This window comes from Manacus candei, unplaced genomic scaffold, assembly GCF_025592945.1.
Source record: "Manacus candei isolate 608988 ecotype Guabito, Panama unplaced genomic scaffold, ASM2559294v1 h1tg000014l, whole genome shotgun sequence".
Taxonomy (NCBI): domain Eukaryota; kingdom Metazoa; phylum Chordata; class Aves; order Passeriformes; family Pipridae; genus Manacus; species Manacus candei.
This window is the reverse complement of record NW_026138062.1, coordinates 74048294-74067664: the sequence shown is the minus strand read 5'-3', so window position 1 is coordinate 74067664 and position 19371 is coordinate 74048294. Positions and strand designations below refer to the sequence as shown.

The following is a 19371-nucleotide window of genomic DNA, read 5'->3' as shown; positions in this document are numbered from 1 at the left end:
TCCTCCCCATCTCTCAGCTTCTGGGAGGTGCCAGGCAGCTTCGAAGTGAACTGGCACTTTTGTTAGTTGGATCTGAGCCGTGACGAGTTCAAGCAAGTTTACTTCAAGGCTGCCTGGCTCCATAAGGAGAAAACTGCTCAGTCTTTGTCATTCCTTCTTCTCCTCTTCCTCCCCCTTTCCTGATTTTGCCTTGCTCCACAGCTCTAATTGGCACCCCTCAAACTGTAGTGCATGATTCCTTGTGCAGTTCAACAAAGGGATGCTCAAAATCCTGCACCCGGGGGAACAGCCCCGTGCACTAGTATATGCTGGGGGTTAACAAGCTGAAAAGCAACTTGGCAAGAAAGAACCTGGAGTCAGACTTGTGGGCAGAAAGCTAAACAGGAGTCACACTGTGATTTTATGGCAAAGAAGGACACTTGTGTTCTGGCCTGCACGGGGAGGAGTGTGAAGAGCAGGTCAAGGGAGGTGAACCTTCCTCTCTGCTCAGCACTGGTGAGGCCACACCTGGAGTGCTGGGTACAATTCTGGTCTCTTTGGTACAGGAGAGACATGGACATACTGGAAAGAGTCCAGGGAGGGGCCACTAAGAAGTTGAAGGGGATGGAGCAACACCTCTGCGAGGGAAGGCTGAGAGACCTGGCGCTGTTCAGAAGAAGAGAAGGCAAAACTTATCTCTGTGATAAATACCTGAAGTGAGGGTGCAGAGAAGATGTAGGTAGGCTCTGTTCAGTGGAGCCCAGTGACAGGACAAGAGGCAAAAGGCCTGAAACATGGGAGGCTCTGTCTGAATGTGAGGAACACTCTTACTGTGAGGGTGGCTGAGCGCTGGCACAGGCTGCTCAGAGTTGGTGGAGTCCTTGCTGGGGGATGTTAAAAAGCCACCTGAACGTGGCCCTGGACAGTCTTCTCTAGGTGGCCCTGCTTGAGCAGGGGGATTGGACAAGATGAACTCCAGAGGTTCCTGCCAACCTCAATGTTTTTGTGATTCTGTGATTCCTGCACTAGTTTTGAAAACACCCTTTGTTTTCTTGTTTTGTATGCTGAATGGTACCCCAGGACCTCAGTCTGAGGTGTTGGCTGCCTACTTCCCTGGAGTTTTGGTTTTCTAACTGTAAAAGTGAGATAAGAGCTCCTATCTACCTCAGATAATTAGTTGGTTAATATTTCTCCCATACTTCAAAAACAAGAAGAGAGAAATACTTGTCAAAATGCAAAAGGCCATCAACTAATGAGGTTAGAAACACTCAAATGGTAATATAACTTACCTTTATGCGTGTGAAAAATGAAATCATGCTTACCTGTTATAGATACATCTTTCTTGGAACACTGTTTTGGGTTCAAAACAACAGCAGTTTGCTGGCTGTCAGAGTAGATATGGAAGAAAAATCCACAACATGAAAACCCTTAACCTGAATTTTTATCATCTTAAATTCCATATACCCAAGCTGATTGATCCCCTCAAGCTTCAAGAGATTAACTTTATGAAGACAGGGAATGCAAGCCCTTTACTGACCAGCATAGAACTGTTGAGGTAGTTGCTAAATATTCTAGAAGCACTGAAAGAACCCATCTCAGTTAGGATAGACAGTAAGCCGCAGGAGCTGATACAAAGGGAACATGAATATCTGTTTAAACTCCCCTTGGCAGGGAAGAGGGGCCAGATGCTGAGCTGCCCCTTGTTTTGTTAGTACTGACTAAATTTGGTGCTGGTGGCATTCTCTTTGAAGGGATCTCTTTTTTTGCATCCTCTGGGGGAGCGCTGCTGCTCTGCCTTGAGCCCACCTGGTCATCAGCCAGTTCAGGCTGCCTCCTGGCTACCTCCAAACTAATAGATGGATGTGCAAGGTTTTGGCTATTTTTGCTGTGGATAAAGGCACAGCTTTGCTCCTGCTGATTTTTGGTGTGTGTTTGGGGAGCAACTGCCTTCTAGTGACTGCCAGCCTAGGAACGACTGGAGTGCAAACTGGCTGATTTCTTATTTCATGGCTGTGGACTATTTTATGCAGCTTTGTACTGTGAAATATGGGAAACCAGGCTTAGCCAAGAGTGAGTTGCTTAGCAGACGCTTGCTGTCATACAAATTAGCCACAGCTTTTGCATCCTGGAGTGCTGCCAGCACAGAGCTAGCTATTGCATTAGATGTCTGCTACCAGTCATGATCTAAACTGAAAGTGAGAAGATTAATCACTCTACTAGCATTATCTTAGCAGGTAGTGCTTTTTGTGGTGTTAAACATGTTTCTCATCTTTAAACCCAAACCGTAAAATACTTCTCAGAGTTTCAAATCAATGAATGTACAGGAAGAACAGGAAGAGGTTTAATTTAGTGAGGGGAAATATCATGCACGTGTGGGAGGCTATCTTGCTTTAGAATTGAAAGAGAGGCTTATTTTATCAGTGCCACCCATCTAATATGTAGCAATGAATACCTTCAAAACTATATTTTAAATAAATGTATGCCTGTATCATATATATGATATGTGTTATACCACTATATTATAAATAAGTGTGGATACAATTGATTTGAGCTACTAGTGGACAAAAAGTAATAGCATCTGATGAGCAGCATCTTTGACTTTGACACTGCCCCAACCAGGATTTTTAATACATAGTTGTACTAACGTAGTTTGACTAATAAAACACAGTCATACAAATATTCCCCTGTGAAATTTTCCTGGTGGCAGAGTTCTTACTTAAAGAGGTATCAGGAATTTTTGGTAATTTTGGTAATAAAAATTGGTAATTTTTAGCAGATCAGCTTCTGTTGGTACTGCCCCTGTACTGCAGCAGCACTTTTTGCAGGAGGAATACAAGACCCACCAGCAGATGCCATTTGCTGCTCACTTGGGTGCTGGAGAGTTGTAGTTCTTGTTTCTAGGTGAGACAAGTGTTATGTTTATGCTTAATCTTCACAGGGCTGCTACAAGGGTTTCCTTTCACTTTCCTGCAGTGATTAGTGATTTAGTGTGCAGAGGTTCAAAAAAGCCCTTTCTTGCAGTGGCTGCAGTGGTGATTTTTCTGTTTCCCTTCTGCAAGGGAATCTGAAATGGGAAAGGCCAAGTAGTAATGTGTACTTGCCTAGAAATAATGTGCTGAGTTTGTAACTACTGGAGAAAATAGTTTGGCACAGAGCTATTTCTGTGTACCTCCCTAGCATCAAGAACAATTAGGCACCAGCTGAAGACAGTGACTGCCAAAAGCGCATTTGGATGAGGTGGGTGTTCCTGGGTGGTACAGTCATGCGTTAACAAGTGCGACTGCATCACTAAAACAATGTATTTTTGTATCCCCAAGCTCTTTGTAGGGATATGCCATCCTCAGGAGGGAAGGACACCAATAAAGCATCTGGCAGGGAGGGAAGGTGTAGAAATGAGGACAGGATAATGAGGTATATCTAACTGCTTGTTGTTAGCAAAAACGATCCACCTGAACGGGGTATCGTGTTCACAGCCGCTTCAGGAATCATTCTGCCTGAAAGCTGAAGTGGGAGTGGGTCAGCTGCTTCAAATCCAGTTCTCCGGGGGTTGGAAAAAATCTAAAGTGATAGGTGGATGTGTGGGCAGCAAACAGCAATGGGGAGGGCAGCTGCAGCAGGGACAGGGATCCAGGAAGCTTTGTGCAAACTCTGGGGGAGATGTAAACCCTTTCCCCAAAAAACACACGCAGAGTCTCCTGATAGAGACAGGAAACCAGACATATTTTTTTCTGTTTGCTGAGACTGAACTCTCCTAGGGCACAAAAAAAAATCTTAGCTCCAGTGCACAAAACCTTGCTCCTTGAATCTTGTGCTAAGGTCCAGGGGATGCCTGTTTACTTCATAGGCAGGGGAAGCAGTGTCTTGCAGAAATCTTAACCTTTATGTACTTTGAAAGAGGAACTTGTGGTTTTTTTTCTGAACACATCACGTGCATGGGTAAATGCTAGAGGTGAAATGATACTGTGTGGTGGTGTGTGAGAAAGTGTTTGGCACAGTGGATTCTGTCAGGGAGTGAGTGATGAGCCGCAGTCAGACACCAAGAAATGATGGTCCGCAAGTGCTTTTAATAAAGTAACTGCCCACTCGTTTCATTGGATTTCTTGTAGTTGCCTCTTCCACCACTGGGCGTTGAAGGGTGAGCAGGTACAGCTCAGTGAAAACCATACAAAAGAAACCACCCTGCATCTTGAGAAATGTTCAGCATCTTAATTAGGTTCAGAGTATAATACTGTTAACAGTGCATAAATGACAGCTATTTTCTGTTTATCTACATATGGTTCCATTCTTTGAGTTTTATCCATTATTATTTAAATGAGTATTTTAAGTATCCCTTCTCCTAAAAAGCAGCCCCGTATTTTTTCTTCCAATTTGATTCCACAAGATATTGTCAAACATCTTATGTGTGAGAGGATAAACAATATACTCCATACTCCAGCAGTCACAAAGGGAGAAGCAGGGGAGAGGAATAGATGCCTCCCGATAAAAAATATTACGAGTCAGTACTCAGGAAGCATGGGAAACAGATCTTCAATATTAAATGTTTCAGTGGGGTTTTCTTTGCTGCCTCCTGCTAATCTGCTAATCCTTTTAGAAAGCTAGATTTCATGGCTCTTTCTGGAGACAGAGCAGAGCACAGCTGATGTTTAAAGCAATTTCTTTTCTTTCAGCATAATGCAGCCATTGCCGAGGTCACAGGGGCTGTACTCTGGCTGCAATGGTAGTGAAGTGCACTAAGCTTGCACTGAGCAGGAGCCAATTCCATTCTGTAGCATCCTAGTATCCTCCAAATTTAGCTGTGCCACTGCTGTGCTAGAGCTACATAATATGACAAATGAGCTTTCCATTAGATTCCTGACTGTGTTAAAACCAAAGCTAAAGCAAATGCACCATTTCTAGTAGTTCTGAATAGCATTTCATTTGGACCCTGATGTGAAAGTAGAATACAGTAAATTGCAAGTGACAGAAACAAATTAGTTCAATATCTCAAGTTTCGAACCTCGTCATCTTGCAAGAAACTCTTCTGACAGTTGTTGTGTCAGCTGGTAGCCAGCGAGCAAAATACAAAAATTATTGAACTCCAGACTTTGTAATACAAGGGAGGGAGAGGGGGAGAGAGAAACAACAGTGATGGCCTTTTTTTTTTTTTTTTTTCTGGTGTCTGGGTTTTCTTGTTTAATGCAAACCACTGAAAGTCTCCTGGAAGAACAACTGCAAAGACCAGTAACACCTTTCCCAAACTAAGGGTGAGCATAGTAGTCTCATGTCTCAGTTTCTTTGTGATGTTCCTAAGCTGCTGGCCTAGGTGCCAAATTGTAGTAGGACATTGCTGCTGCTGACAGCCAGGTTTGCAGTTCATGTAAGGAGCCTCAGGTCCCTGTTCCTGTGAGGCAGCACTGAATGCCTGGCAATGAATTTGAAGCCGAGCTCTCAGTGACAGAGCCTGAATGTGCTTGCCCTGAAAAGTGCAAAACCTGTCCCTGGCTTCTGGTGTGGCTCTTAGTGACTCAACTGCACGCAGGGGCAAATGCCCCCTGCTCTGTTAGTACCCCTAGCTGTCAGCAAACCTGCACTGTGGCTTGGCATCTAGAGCATGCCAAGCAGAATTGGCCAAGGTGCCATCTTTGAGGCCTTAGAAGGGATGTATTCATTGATGTTGCCTGCACAGCTGGCCAGGGCTGTGCCTACAAGGCCCTTTTAGCTATTCTGGGACTGGGGATATGGACTAGATGCTCTGGGGGAAAGAGGAGTTTAGAGCTGCCTGCCAGTGTGTGTCCCACAGGATCCTCTGCCCAGGTATGCCCTGCATACTGAGGCCACTCCATCTGCCCTGGCTGCAGAAGTTGATGCACAGCCTTTTCCAGAGAGCCTTGGTGCTTTCTCACATGCTTGGGAAGAGGGTGCACAGCCCTGGTGCTTGAGGCAGTCAAGGAAAGACTTGGGGCACACTCAGCCTCTGAGGATGGAAGGCTGAACTTGCTGTGCCAGAGCTGTCAGCCCCAGTTCTCCACCAGGTAAAGAAGCCACCCTCCAGCAGCAGCAGCAGCGCTCTGAGGGCCCTGGAACGAGTGGTGTGTTTGGGTTTGGTGCTGCAAGTCACAGGTTCTGCGCTTGGCCGGGTGTGTGAGGTAGGGATGAGGACATGAAGAAAGAAGTGTCTCATGCTTCTCTCCCTTCTAATGTCTCCATAAGGAGGACCAGCTGCTCTTTATGAGCTTTTTTTTCTCCCCAGTTCCCATGGAAGTGGCGTCTCAGAGCACTAGGCACGATGTGCACCCAGCTCACTGGAGGTGCCCCAGGTATTTGGCTGTTTCCCCTGGGGCTCTGCCCGTGTCTGCTGGGGGTGTGCAGTGGCAGAGGGCTCACAACACTGGCTTGCTGTGAACCTGGCAACCCATGGAAGCACACTGCCTGCTGCTGGGGTGCTGTGGGGGCATAACACGGGGAAGACCTTCATCTATGGGAGAAGGCAGGGCTGCAGCTGCACTCAGCTAATCAACAGAGGATGATGCTAGATATATTTAAAGCTACTACCCTTTGCTGGGAATGGCTTGGCTCTATGCTGCAGGCCTGTGACATACTGATAAAATCATGTTGTGATTCCATGGTGTATTTTCTATCCTATATTAGTAGGATTTAAAAGCTGTGTGTTATTTTTACCTAAAATTTCATTGATGCTTGAGGGTTACTTTTAAAAAAAATTTGTCTACTTCAAGAGTGTGTTTCCTTCATATTTAAGGTAATACCTTATGCTTCAAGTTAGGCAGCTGTGCAAATCCCAGCTGGATCAGAGCCACAATATGCTACCTCTTTTCTAGAGCAAAACTGATCCCAGATGATCCATCTCTTTTAAAACTTGGGCAATTTATGCTCCCAATACTACTTATACAAAAGAAGTCATAATGTAAATGCAGAGTCTTGGTGCTTTTCCTTAAATACAACAACCATCATCTCAGTTATATAAATTTTTACAGGTTAAAAAACAATGAGTATGTTCTTCTTATACGAACAAAAGCTCTTAAAAGTATTGCCTACACCGCACAAGCTTCTGGAAGGCTTTCTTGAAATCTTCATTAAAGATTGTGTAGATTAAAGGGTTAATAAGGGAATTTATATATCCCAGCCATGCTAGGAAATTAGACATGTCTTCTGAGATGTGACATCTTTCACAGGTATTAACAACTACTTCTTTTACAAAAAAAGGGAGCCAACAGATCACAAACGCCCCCAGGATCAGACCCAGCGTAGTTGCTGCCTTTCGCTCCCTTGTGCTAGAGATTCTCTGTTTTTTCCAGGACTTCTCATGCTTAGATTCGGACCTGGGGCTTCGCAGGGTGACGTTGATTTTATCAGAGTTCACTAGGGGATCTGATGTCTTCTCTGCCGTGCTGGGCATTGAAGCTGATTTGGTGCTTCTTTCACCCGCGTCCAAAAGGACTTGTCCGTTCACCCCCTCCTCCCTCACGATCCGGCTGACGCTCCTCCTGTGAAATGTCTTTGCCGCCTTGTATATCTTGTAATAGAGGATCAGAATCAAGGCCAGAGGGATATAGAAGGCGCCAAACGTGGAGTAAATGGTGGAGACGATGTGGTCGTGCTTGATGATGCACTCGTCGTCCCTGCTGGCCGTCTGGTGCCGCCAAAACAAGGGCGGCATGGAGATAAAGATGGATATGATCCACACCACTGCTATCATGATGGCAGCGTGCTTAGGTGTCCTTTTCCGTGCGTATTCCACGGCATCCGTGATCGCTCTGTACCGGTCCAGAGCAATGGCAGAGAGATGCAGGATGGAACACGTGCAGCACGTGATGTCCACGCTCAGCCAAATGTCACACACCACCTGCCCCATGATCCAGGTCTCCTTTACAATGTAGACAATGCTGAAGGGCATCACCAGGACTGCCACGAGGAAATCTGTCACTGCAAGAGAGCAGATTAGATAGTTGGCCGGGTGGTGGAGCTTCCTTGTCACAATTATTGCAGTCATCACCAGAGAATTGATGGCCGTTGTCATCAGAGCAAGCACAGACAGGGTAATGGAAATGAGAATCTTGGATGTCACCCATTTGAACGGTTCTGATGTACTGTTTTGATCAGTTGAGTTTATTAAATCCATGTTCCCTTTTAAAGGTGATCTTTACCCGTAGCTGTTACCTGTTGGAAAAGTAAAAACATTCAGAAAGTGCATCCTTAATCTGCAAGATCTCTTGAATTTTTTCATCTTAAAAGACTGTTGGCCCCCAACCTTACAAGAATTTCAGACTTATCATTAGAAATTATTCTGTCTCCAAACAGATTTTCCTGGCTAGCACTATGTGGGATGCTCTGCTTTTAGGCTTGTACTGTTCACTCCACTAAGCAATGTAACAACTGTCAAAAACATTAATCCAGCAGGCATAATGCTTATTTTCTCTGTGTAAACTTCTTTTTCCCCCCATCAGTACGTGAGTCATTCCTTATGTATAGATAAGCATGGGCTTTCTAAACTGGGTCATAGTTTTCAAGAGAAAACAGAAATGTGAAACGTTGCAGTATGAATAGAAGAAAAAAAAATTGCAGGTCGAAAGTGTCATTTTAAAGCTTCCTCTTCCTCAGCTCTAAAATGAAACAGCTAAACATATTCTAAAGCTTCAAACTGTTAACTCATTGTCTAACTGAAATATTATCCATAGGTTAGTCTTGAGAACATCTTTACTTTTCCTCAAGTTTTGCTATTCTGTGGCTGCTGCTGAAGAAAACTGCAAAATACTTGGGTGCCAGTTGTTCTGCTAACTACTCTCACTATGGAAACAGCCTAGAGCCTCTTATGGCTCTGCTGGAAGAAAAAAACAGGGAAATAGTGATGAAATAAGTTCTTGACTATGTTCTGGGGATGAGCACCCTACTTTCTTACCAAGAAGAGTTTCTGAGCACTCTCTGGACAGCAGCTGAATTAGGAGTTTCCACATTTACTGTGAGTACAAGCTCTACTCTAAAGAGGATCAGATTTCATCCTCTTGTGAGTTCTGACCTGCAGTTTCTCCAGTGAGTGAGATCTACCTGATGAATCCCTAAGCGGGTTTGCTCTGACAGATTTTGGAGTGTAGTGAGTGACTTGCACTTGTGTTGCCTTGGATGCCACATGTATGGAAACACGTGAAATAAGCGAATAATTTTTTTAGGAAGAACGGGTCTCATTAACATGACTAAAGCATTTTGATATTGTGCCGGAGTGGCTGGAAAGGCATCTCATATACTGTTTAAAACCTTAGACCCAGCTCACTAATTTGGTTTGATATTCTAATCTGGTCAATGCTTAATACACTATTAACCTACTCAAAAAAGTTTTTAGAACTGCTTGTCCAGCATTTCATTGAATGGAAGCACAAGGAGAGGAAATGTTATTTCTTGTGCTGATGTTCACAAATGCTGAGCAGATTCTTGTCCTGTACATGAACTGATTACAGTGTGAGTGCTCTTTCTGTGTTCCTTATTCTGAACTTGAAATATACTTTACACACGTAAAAATAGATCCTTCATCATGTCAGTGTCACCTTAAAACCTGAATCCACAATAATTGCTAGTTTGCAGGTATTGTCTATAGTCAGTTGCTTTCTAGAGGAAGAATAGGTATAGATACAGTATTACCTGGTGAATGTTCCACCTCTGCTAAACAAATCATCTTTTTCGAGCTTGTGTAAACACATGGGGAAAAAAAGTTTACTGGCAAAACCCAAGATATCTGTTGATATCCAGTAGTTGATCATACTTTAAAACAGTTACTCATTACGGTTAATTACCTTATAAATTTCCAACTCTTTGGATATTAGTCCTTAATTGCAAGCAAGAAAAAGCAATTTAGAGATAACGAAAGCTGATTAATGGCTTTTGAAGGATTATTCAGTTTGAGACCGTGGAGTAAGGAAAATAGCATGGGTAGGTTTGTAAAACTGCTGTGTAGGAATAAGTAAGTTTCCTTAGTGCTGCTGTGATTTGGAGGCCCTTTATAAGAACACAGTGACAGAAAAGTGCTTATTTGCCAAGTGCAGTGATTATGCTCCTCTGTGTGGCTTTAAGATTATCAGCTGGTGTGCTCAACTTTCATTCAGGCTGCTGGCGTGGCGCAACAGGGGCACTGGAGACTCTCAGACCGAGTTTTTTGTGAACTACTCTGAGATGGATAATTATGCTGGGGTCTCCTGATCATGGGACACAACCTGTTCTTTATGGTATCTGTCCAGACAGAATGTTCTCCTGCTCCTGTGTGGAGACTTAAGAGCCTCTGCCGTTCCAGCAGGTGTCCAGGGTGGTCCTCATGGGCTGCTGCAAACACCAGAGTATGGCTCCATCCAAGGGAGACAGCAGTAACCATACTGATCTGCCCTCCATGGAAGTGCCTCCTTTTGAGGTTAAAGGGGGACTCAGTGGGCTGTGCTGCCAGTCACAAAATTTGGTGGCTTTCCCTGTTCAAGCGGGATGGGGATCTTCTAACTGGTGGCAACCCATTAGAAACTCTAGTGTTGGAAACATCCGTGCAAATTTTTTGGGTGATCACTAACTAAAAGGATTGTTTTACAAATGTGTGGAGTTGACATGCTGACAGCATTTAAGGACTCCTGCCTCTCTCTCTCTCTTTTTATCACATCCAAGATGAACTAATTCTGGATTTTCTCTTGCTCAGTTGAACTCATTTCAGTCAGTTGCCATCACTGGCTTCTGCCCTCAGTAAGCAACTGACCCACTTCTAGGAGTGTGAAGGATAATCCTGTCAACATTGCACTGAATTAGGAATTAGGAAAGCTGGCTTCTGCCCTGGGGCTGTAGGCTTTCCTTGTCAATTTTGGAGCAAATTCATTATGGTGCTTCTGTTAATTTTCTGTAAAATAGCTGCAGGAGTAGTTCCCTGGTACTCTACTCTGTTATTTGTGTTGCTTTCTCTTAGTAGCGTGAATTACCTCTTTTATGCACTTATTGCAGGGAAGATCTAATCTCAGGTCATACCCAAAGTGCTGTGGGCATCCTGGCATAGCTACACACTGTGTTTCCAACTTGGACTTTGCTGTTATTCCTGTGAGACCACCAAGCTCCTGCCTCACAGAACAGGCACAGTCTCCTTATGGCCACATGCCTGACATAAGACTTTATCTAAATAAAGCATGGAAGACTTGGAGCTCTCTTCTCTGAGCATTGAATTTACTTTGGTGAATGAAAACAAACTTGCAGCCATGCTGAACTGGAGAGAAATCTGTATCTCAACAAGTATAGAATGGGTTTAGCAGTGACTATTTTCAGCATGCAACTATTTTCAAAAGAATTATTACTGTCCAGATGTTTTAAAGGCTACTTTTGTGGAACTGGCAACTCAGTGCCTCACTTGAAGGACTAAGCTGAATCTATCTTTGAGTTATCTAAGATAACTCAAATTCCCTGGGAGTTGTTCTTGATGCAGTTGTGTTGTCTTTTTCTATTACCTTTTCAGTATGCAGCTGTTGTTGGAAAACTTTGGAAAGACTTGAAACTTCAATTGCATTATACTGTCCTGAACTTGAGATTGGTGAAAAAGACATCTTGTACTTTATCTTTGTTATTTATTTATTATTATTTATGGTTGCTGAACAAGAGCTCTGTAAACAAAGGAAGATAGCATGTCTATTCTCTTGGATACATGAACATTATTATTTTTAGGGAATAAACCACTTCTACAAATCTCTTTTCCTTCCCTTCCAGATATGGCATGTTAGGGTGACCAGAATATAACTACTTTTTGTCTTTAAATGTACACATATATCATCTTACTGATCTTGTTTAGAAGGCATGGTGCAGCCTTACCACTAAAGTAAACATTGAATTTGTCTGGTGGCCACTCAAAGAAAACAGATGTTGTTGGTCCTCATCAGTTCTACCTGAGCACGTGTGTGTGTTATTAAGCCCATAACCACTCATTTGTGTCTGAGATTTACAAAACAGTAATAAGATTACTCCTGTTCAATAGCATTAGTGCATCCTTTCATGTTTGGAAAACAGTACTACTCTCCCTTTTAGTAAACCTGAAAAACAACGTGAAATGCTGACAGCTGGACAAACGTGGCTGGGAATGCCTTTGAGAAGGGCATTCATCAGCCTGCTGTTTGGGATTCTGAATTTAGACCGAATTTTGGGGCCTGTTTTTATTTTTTTTTCCTGTTTGGTTGGTTTGTTTGTTGTTTTGTTGTGGTTTTTTTTTTCTTTTTTTGGGGGTTTTGTTGTTGTGGTTTTGTTTTTTGTTTGTTTGTTTTTTAAATATTGCTTTAGGCATTGACAGTGGGAAAACTTGCCCATTAGGGTTTAAGTACTGCTTTTGAATAAGTTTTCTGAGTGCACTGTGAGGGGTGGGAGGTGGTGTTTGCTTGCCTTTTTTTCATGGGTGCTCATTAGCAAAATCAGTCTTAATTAAAAAACAGTAACAGCACTCGGACAGCAAAATGGGCCACTGATTGAACTAAGGGTATTTAAACTGCTACAGGCAGCAATAAGAGCCTTTGTGCATTAAGTAAACACAAAGCTGTGTCAGGGGCACAGATACATCCTGCTCTGCTTGTTTTCAGCCATCCTGTTTTTATTACCTGTTTCTGTATGGGCTAACCAGATCCCCACTGAAGGTAAGACTAAAATAACCATAGAAAGATTAAATAGCTATAAGTATCAACCTTGCCTGGGAGCTGAAATTTCTTCTGAAGCTTTTATAAGCTTGTAAAAATCCTTCCTGATGTGACTGTGTGTCTTTAGATACTAACCATGTGATGTACTAATGACAAGTAGCTTAGTAATGATCCATCATATTAAATATGAGGAGAGGGAAATATTACTCCTTTGGATTAAACAAATCTGTTTAAGAAGGATGAGCTTGTACTCGGATCTGATAGGGGATGCACTTGGGGCTTGAACCCTAGTGCCCCAGCAGATGGAGCAGGAGTAGAGGGACATTTTCACTTGGTTCTTAGAGTCCTGTCCTTAAATTCTTTCCTCCCAATAACTCTTGCTAAGGCTCCTAATGCTACAGTGCATCCCCCTGGGACAAGGCAGGGATAACTAGAAGGCTTGTGAGAGAAGTTACTTGCCAGCCCAAGGCTGCTGCAGCAAACTTGCCTTTCCTGGAACGCAAAGTAGCTGTCTGTCAGCAGATTGAAGCGCGAAGCAGAAATTACAAGGTTGCCAACTTTCCTTACCCGGTGTGCATTTCTGCATGCTTTAAACCCATTTTTTCTCCTCCTCTGCCCCCACCCTGTATCTGCAATTTAACTAGGAAGCTGAGTTCTTTCCAGTTCTTAATCTGTCAGCAAATATTTGTGTATGCATTGGATTCCCTGTTTGGGTGGTACTGTCTCAATCCATGGAACTGAGCACCCTCTGGACCTGAAGTGTGTTAGTAGCTGGAAGAATATCTCAAAAACTGTATGAGTCTCTACAGTCTGGAGTTATTTATAACCTCCACTTGTAAAAGGTCACAACAGACCCATTCCTGGAAACAGAGACCACAATTATAAAATCACAAATGCATCAGTTGAACTAATACGAACTAAAGATAACGTGGAGTTCTGCCTCCCAAGCACCCCTCGGGAGAAGCACGGGCAAATAAACTTTGCAGCATGCCCTGAGGATCAGTATAACACAGGAAGGAAACAAATCGGAGAGTCCTGGAAAACAGGTCTGAGCACAGGCGCTCTGATTTCATACAGAATGGCAAAGACAAGTCTGTTTCTGTGCCTTGAATGCAAGGCACAGAAGTTCTGTAGTAAACCTGTATTTGATGCTTTTCTTAGCTGTGTTACAGTCTTAAAAGTCCTTCTGTTGGCAAAACGATGTGCTGCAGTACATTTTGTGTCAGGCACAACAAAGATTATGCTTGCCTTAATTTTCTGGATGTCTCTTTAAATTGTTTCAGCCAACAGAAATAATCCGAAGTGGCTAAAATGACAAAGCCTGTTAGACTTAGCCCTGAAAGTTACCACCCCATATGTCTGCTCTGTCACGTTATTGCTCCTGGAACCAAATCAACAGGAGGTAGGTAGTGCTTCCACTGAAACAGCTGAAATGCAAAGTCTGAAGGCTTTCCTGAGCTGCCAGGGAAGGTGAGTGAACTTGCCCTCTGCCACTGGGTGCTGAGAAGAGAGATGCAAGCAGCAACTCTGTCAGGACCAGAATGAAGGCAGAATTCTCTGGCAAAGGGGCAGAGTGAAGCACTGAAATAGCTCTGTCCTCATCTCCCTGGTGTAACTAACTCACCTTCATGCTTCCTACTGTATGAACTGCAACGTGCTGGCTGTGACTGCTCTGACACATCTCCCTCCAGGAGCCTTTGATCCTTGCTTCTTTACTCCACGAGCATTACCAAGTGCTCTGTGTTCTCCAGTCTGCAAAATACCAGACTCTTCAAGCCCAAACATGACAACCCCACAGAACAGGGATTCCTGTGCCTCTGTCACAGGGGGACAGCTCCTTGACTCTGGGACCTGGACAGGCTGGATAGGTGGGCCAAGACCAATGAGGTTCAACAAGACCAAGTGCCAGGTCCTACACTTTGGCCACAACAACCTCATGCAACACTACAGGTTGGGAGCAGAGTGGCTGGAAAGCTGCCTGGTGGAAAAGGACCTGGGGGTGCTGGTTGAGAGTAACTGAACATGAGCCAGCATGTGCCAAGTTGGCCAAGAAGGCCAATGGCATCCTGGCCTAGATCAGCAATAGTGTGGCCAGCTGGATCAGGGCAGTGATTGTCCCTCTGTACTCAGCACTGGTGAGGCCACACCTCAAGTGCTGTGTCCAGTTCCCTCACTCCAGGAAAGACATCGAGGTGCTGGAGCAGGTCCAGAGAAGGGCAGTGGAGCTGGGGAAGGGTCTGGAGCCACAAGTCTGACGAGGAGCAGCTGAGGGAGCTGGGGATGTTTAGCCTGGAGAAGAGGAGGCTCAGGGGAGACCTCATCACTCTCCACAACTCTCGGAAAGGAGGGTGTAGCCAGGTGGGGGTCAGTCTCTTCTCCCAAGTAGCTCGCGATAGGACAACAGGACATAGTACTTAGCTGTGCCAAGAGAGGTTTAGTTGTACATTAGGAAGAATTTCTTCAGAGAAAGGGTGACTAGGTGTTGGAATGGGCTGCCCAGGGAGGTGGTAGAGTCCCTGTCCCTGGAGGTGTTTTAGGAAAGACTGGTAGTGCCATGGTCTGGTTGACCTGGTGGTGTTTGGTCACAGGTTGGATTTGATGATCTCAGAGGTCTTTTCCAGCCTAACTGATCCTGTGACTTCAAACATGTCACTGCAGTTCCTGGGGAGGTACCACTTGAACTGGCTTTAAACTCAGTCAGGTAACCATGAGCAGAGTGTTCAACAAAGCCTGCTTGGGAAGCAGGGTTGCTGCATAGGTGGGGTTAGTCTGTGGTGCATTCCTTGATGGCCTTGTCATCTCTACTCGCCTCTGTTGGACTGCAGTGTAGTCACATGCTCTTGCCAAGCCTGCCTGGAGGATACTTCCCCTTCTTATTGTCACCATATCTGTAACAATCACTGCGTTTGCTTACATGGAAGAATCATGTTCAGAGAGTAATTCTGCATTCCTTGCTGCTTCTGGTGCTGAAGTTAAGGGTTTGGTTTTCTGTCTCCTTTTGAAAAATTAGTCGCTTGTCTGCGTTTGCTCTTTATTTCATGTCCCTCTGCCATCTGTTTTAATCTAGCTGAGAGGGATAGGAGGGAGGCAAGCCAGCTTCTCAGCCAGCCCTCTGGGAGGGTGGAAGGAGAAGCAGCAAGAACAGCACAGTGCACGGGATGACGGGCTTGCTCATATAGAACAGCAGGCATGCCTCCCAAATTCAGATTCAGTTCTTGTGTGGCCAGAGAGGGAATGTGTTATGATTTGATGATTTTGGCTGGAGAAAGGGAAAACTTCATTTCCCTGTTCACAGTTCTCCTGAGGAGATAGCACTGATTTGTTTCTATAATTCATTAGATAAGAGGATTCAGCTTCCTGTCTTATTTGAGGTTGGTCTGAATCCCTAGTCCAGACGTCTCTGGATAACAGTGGTCTGGAGAGTTGCCTCTTATCTTGTATATGCTGTGAAAGAGCCCCAGAGGACCAGGCTCTGCACAACAGAGCCCATGGGAGCTGCTTCCTGCCATCACTTCTATTGCTGGTGTTTGGAGCTGTTCAAAAAAACATCTGTGAGAAGTAAAGCAGTATCTGGGTACCCCATAGCCTAGTATGAGCTCTACACTGAGCAAAACAGTACCTTCATGATGGCAAGTATTCTATACAGACAGACAAAATCCCATGTAACTGTGGCCAACACCCTGTCCTTGGAGGCACATGTCCCCCTGGATGGGTGCTCGGGGCCTGAACCTGAACCCTCCATATCATAAGTGGGCCACTCACTTCCTATACCCACTCTTTGGCATCTATCCTTTATTCAGTTTGGATCTAACAGCCTGAAATGTTCCCTTCAACCACAAATTTTCTGCATTAGGAAAAGATGTCTAAAATTTTTACTTTTGTTCCATTGAAGAAAAAGCAAGGTTTTTGTTTGCTTTTATTTGGATTGGCAATGAATCAAAGAAGTGACTGTTCACCCATCTGTGTATATAATCTGCACAAGTAGTTTCACACTATGCAGGAATGGCTTTGCTTTCATGATTATAAACTAAATTTGAATAGGGGGTTAAAAATGCACAATGGTTTTTCTTGCATTTCAAAACACTGCCTTTTCAGGTAAGGGCTTAAAACCAGTGGGAACCAGAGAGCAGTGCTGGAGCAAGGAGGTTGAGAGGCAGTTTTACTTCCTTTTCAACAGTTATAAAATGCAGCCTTGTTTCTCCCACTTCCCCCTCATCCTTATGCTTTGAGGCCATGTGTTTTTTGCCAGGCCTCTGAAAACCTGTGTGTGGAGCTGTAAGTCACAAACCTTTTTCACTGATACACCTACCTCGGAAACTCTCTTGCAAGGGGGAGGTCAACTTCAGTAACAAAACAATTGTTATTTTCAAATATGTGCCTGGAAAAGATCTCTATTTCAATCTACAACGTAAGGAAACATAATTTTCAAACTATCACCTTGTCCAACAACAGGATATTGCAGTTTTTTTGCTGTGTGCTTACCAGGGCAGCTTTGAGGGAGAACTGAACTCAGAAGAGTTTGCTGGAAGAGGAGTGAAGGCAACGTGTCACTGCTCCTCCTCTGCAATAGGGGTTCTGTGTGACACAAGAACAGGTCTGTGGCTGATCATTTAACTTGGAGAGATGGAAAAATTTGCATAATCTGCAATCTCATCTCTGCCTAGTTTTCGGAGACTGATGGTTTTTTAGATAGTATTTATCTTACTGTATACTTCCCAGAGTCTTTCTCTGTATTCTTTTCACTGTGTCATTTGTCTTTATTCTCATCCTCACCTGATCATCCTGTAGACTGAAGAATAACCCTATCAGATGGTAAACTCTGCACTGGGATTGCATTAAACAGCAGTTCTCTAACATTTTCATTTTCAGGATTAACTGAGACAATTCAGGCTATTTCCTCTGAAAAATGTGCAAATAGCCCTGGCCAAGAAGTACTTTAAGCAAAACAAACAACACAGTCTTTAAAATTGATGGGTTTGGAAGAGGGATGAATATTAGGAGCATCAACCTTTTAGAGGAAGTAGAAGTAAAAATGGCTTTTTCCAATCTCCTTGGGAAAGACAGAGAGGAAAGGATCTACATGCTTCCAGAAAAGCAGGAGGAACTTGTAGAAAGCTTTCTTAAAGTAAAGCATCCATGGGAGAGGATTTTGTTGTGAAGGAATGTTTGTTTTTTATTTCCTTCAGACAATGCTTTTCTGTCAGAGGATGCCAGGCTGCCTTGCCTTTATGACTTCCACCAGTGAACAATGGTGGCTCCAGGGAGAGTTCTAGAGAGAGATCTTTCCAAAATTCAGATACTGTGCCTTCAGACTTAGGTCTATACTAAACAAGACATGTTTTCTGCTGTACTCTTCACAGATTGCCACAGTGCTGGTAGTAGAGCACACAGAGCTATTCCTGTATGTACTTTCTCCTGCACAGAGGCAGAGCATAAACGTGGGCAGGTAACTGGTCAGACTCTCCACGAGCACCACAGGCTACCTAGGAAGATCTCACCTGCTACTTTCATGTGCTTTTCCACTTGTGTAGTGTCATTTTTGTTTGTTTGTTTGATTGATTTTTATTATTTTTAGGGATTTAAATCCTGGCATTGACACAACTGAATATTTTAGCCAGAAGAGTTATGTTCACTCCGTGAATTGGCTTAAGTGCTAGTGGCAAAAACCCCATTTTCTTCCAGGCCTGTATAAACCATCTGTGTCTTGAGATCTCGGTTGCAGCTATGCTGGCAAAACTTCTCTAGTGCAGATTGGGCTTTAGCTTTCCTCCTTTTCACGGTTTCAGACTGCTCTGCAGCTCTTGAGCATGCCTTTCTCTCTACTTCAGTTTCTTACTGCATTGCAACATGATCCCCTGTAAAAGTACCAGTATTTGGAATAATACTGGAGAGAATTTGAGGCAGTGGAATGCCTAGGAAGGAAGGATGCTGGAGCACACCCTGTATTGCACTTGCATGTGTCTATATCCCACAGTGCTGCTGAATATTGTTGAACTTATACAAATTCAGCAATTTCTTTGAAAAACCGGGATGCACCAAACAGCATATCTGTGTGGTGTGGTGGGAGTCAGTGTTGTGGGATTTCTGAGTTTTCTGCCATGCTTCCTTGGGTCAGTGTGTGCCTGCTGCAGTGGGGATGAGAGGGAGGTGAACTGGAGCAGCTGCCACCAGCCCAGACCAGCAGCTGGTCTGGAAATCACTTGGGCAGAGTCAGGACAGGGAGCCCAGTGAAATCCCTCAAGATCTCAGGGATCTCATTTTGGCAGAGGATGACAGTCTCTGTGGTCTGCTGGCACCACAGCTTGCTGAATAATTCCTGGTAACATTTAGCCTTGGGTATATTTTTAGGGGTACAAAACTTTCAAGAAAGCTGGTAGCAGCAGGACGGTGTGAAAAGTGTCCAAACACAGAAACAAGGATTTATCTTCCTTAGGAAGCTTCCCAGATCTGTCAGGTCTCCCGTTGCAGAGGCTGTGATTGCTAAATCAGCTCTTAAGCTCTCTTAACACTTTGTGAACTCATTTTCATTCCTGATAGGAAAATAACAGACTGTCACATACCACATTTTTCCTTTGCATAATTCCGACGTCGTTGTGACACTTGACACACAGCACAGATGACTGTGAATGGCTTCTTAAAATTTAAACAGATGACTCAGAATTAATTATGAAAAACAACCTTATTGTTGTCCCAGGAATTCGGTACAGAGAGTCATTGTCTAACTAGATTACCTAGTTTCCGTGGATCCCTAAAACTTCTCATTCATAAAACAGCT

The 19371-nt window shown here is 43.9% G+C and overlaps 1 protein-coding gene across 1 annotated transcript in view; it reads right to left on the bottom strand.

The window, feature by feature from the left end:
• Window positions 1-4006: 4006 nt before the first annotated feature.
• The window catches only part of HTR1F (5-hydroxytryptamine receptor 1F), a 108616-nt gene continuing 93251 nt past the window's right edge, over window positions 4007-19371 (bottom strand). The window contains exon 3 of the mRNA XM_051778783.1: window positions 4007-8133. Within this exon, the coding sequence (XP_051634743.1) occupies window positions 6995-8095 (1101 nt within the window). The 5' untranslated portion in view covers window positions 8096-8133 and the 3' untranslated portion in view covers window positions 4007-6994. The remainder of the gene's footprint in view (window positions 8134-19371) is intronic.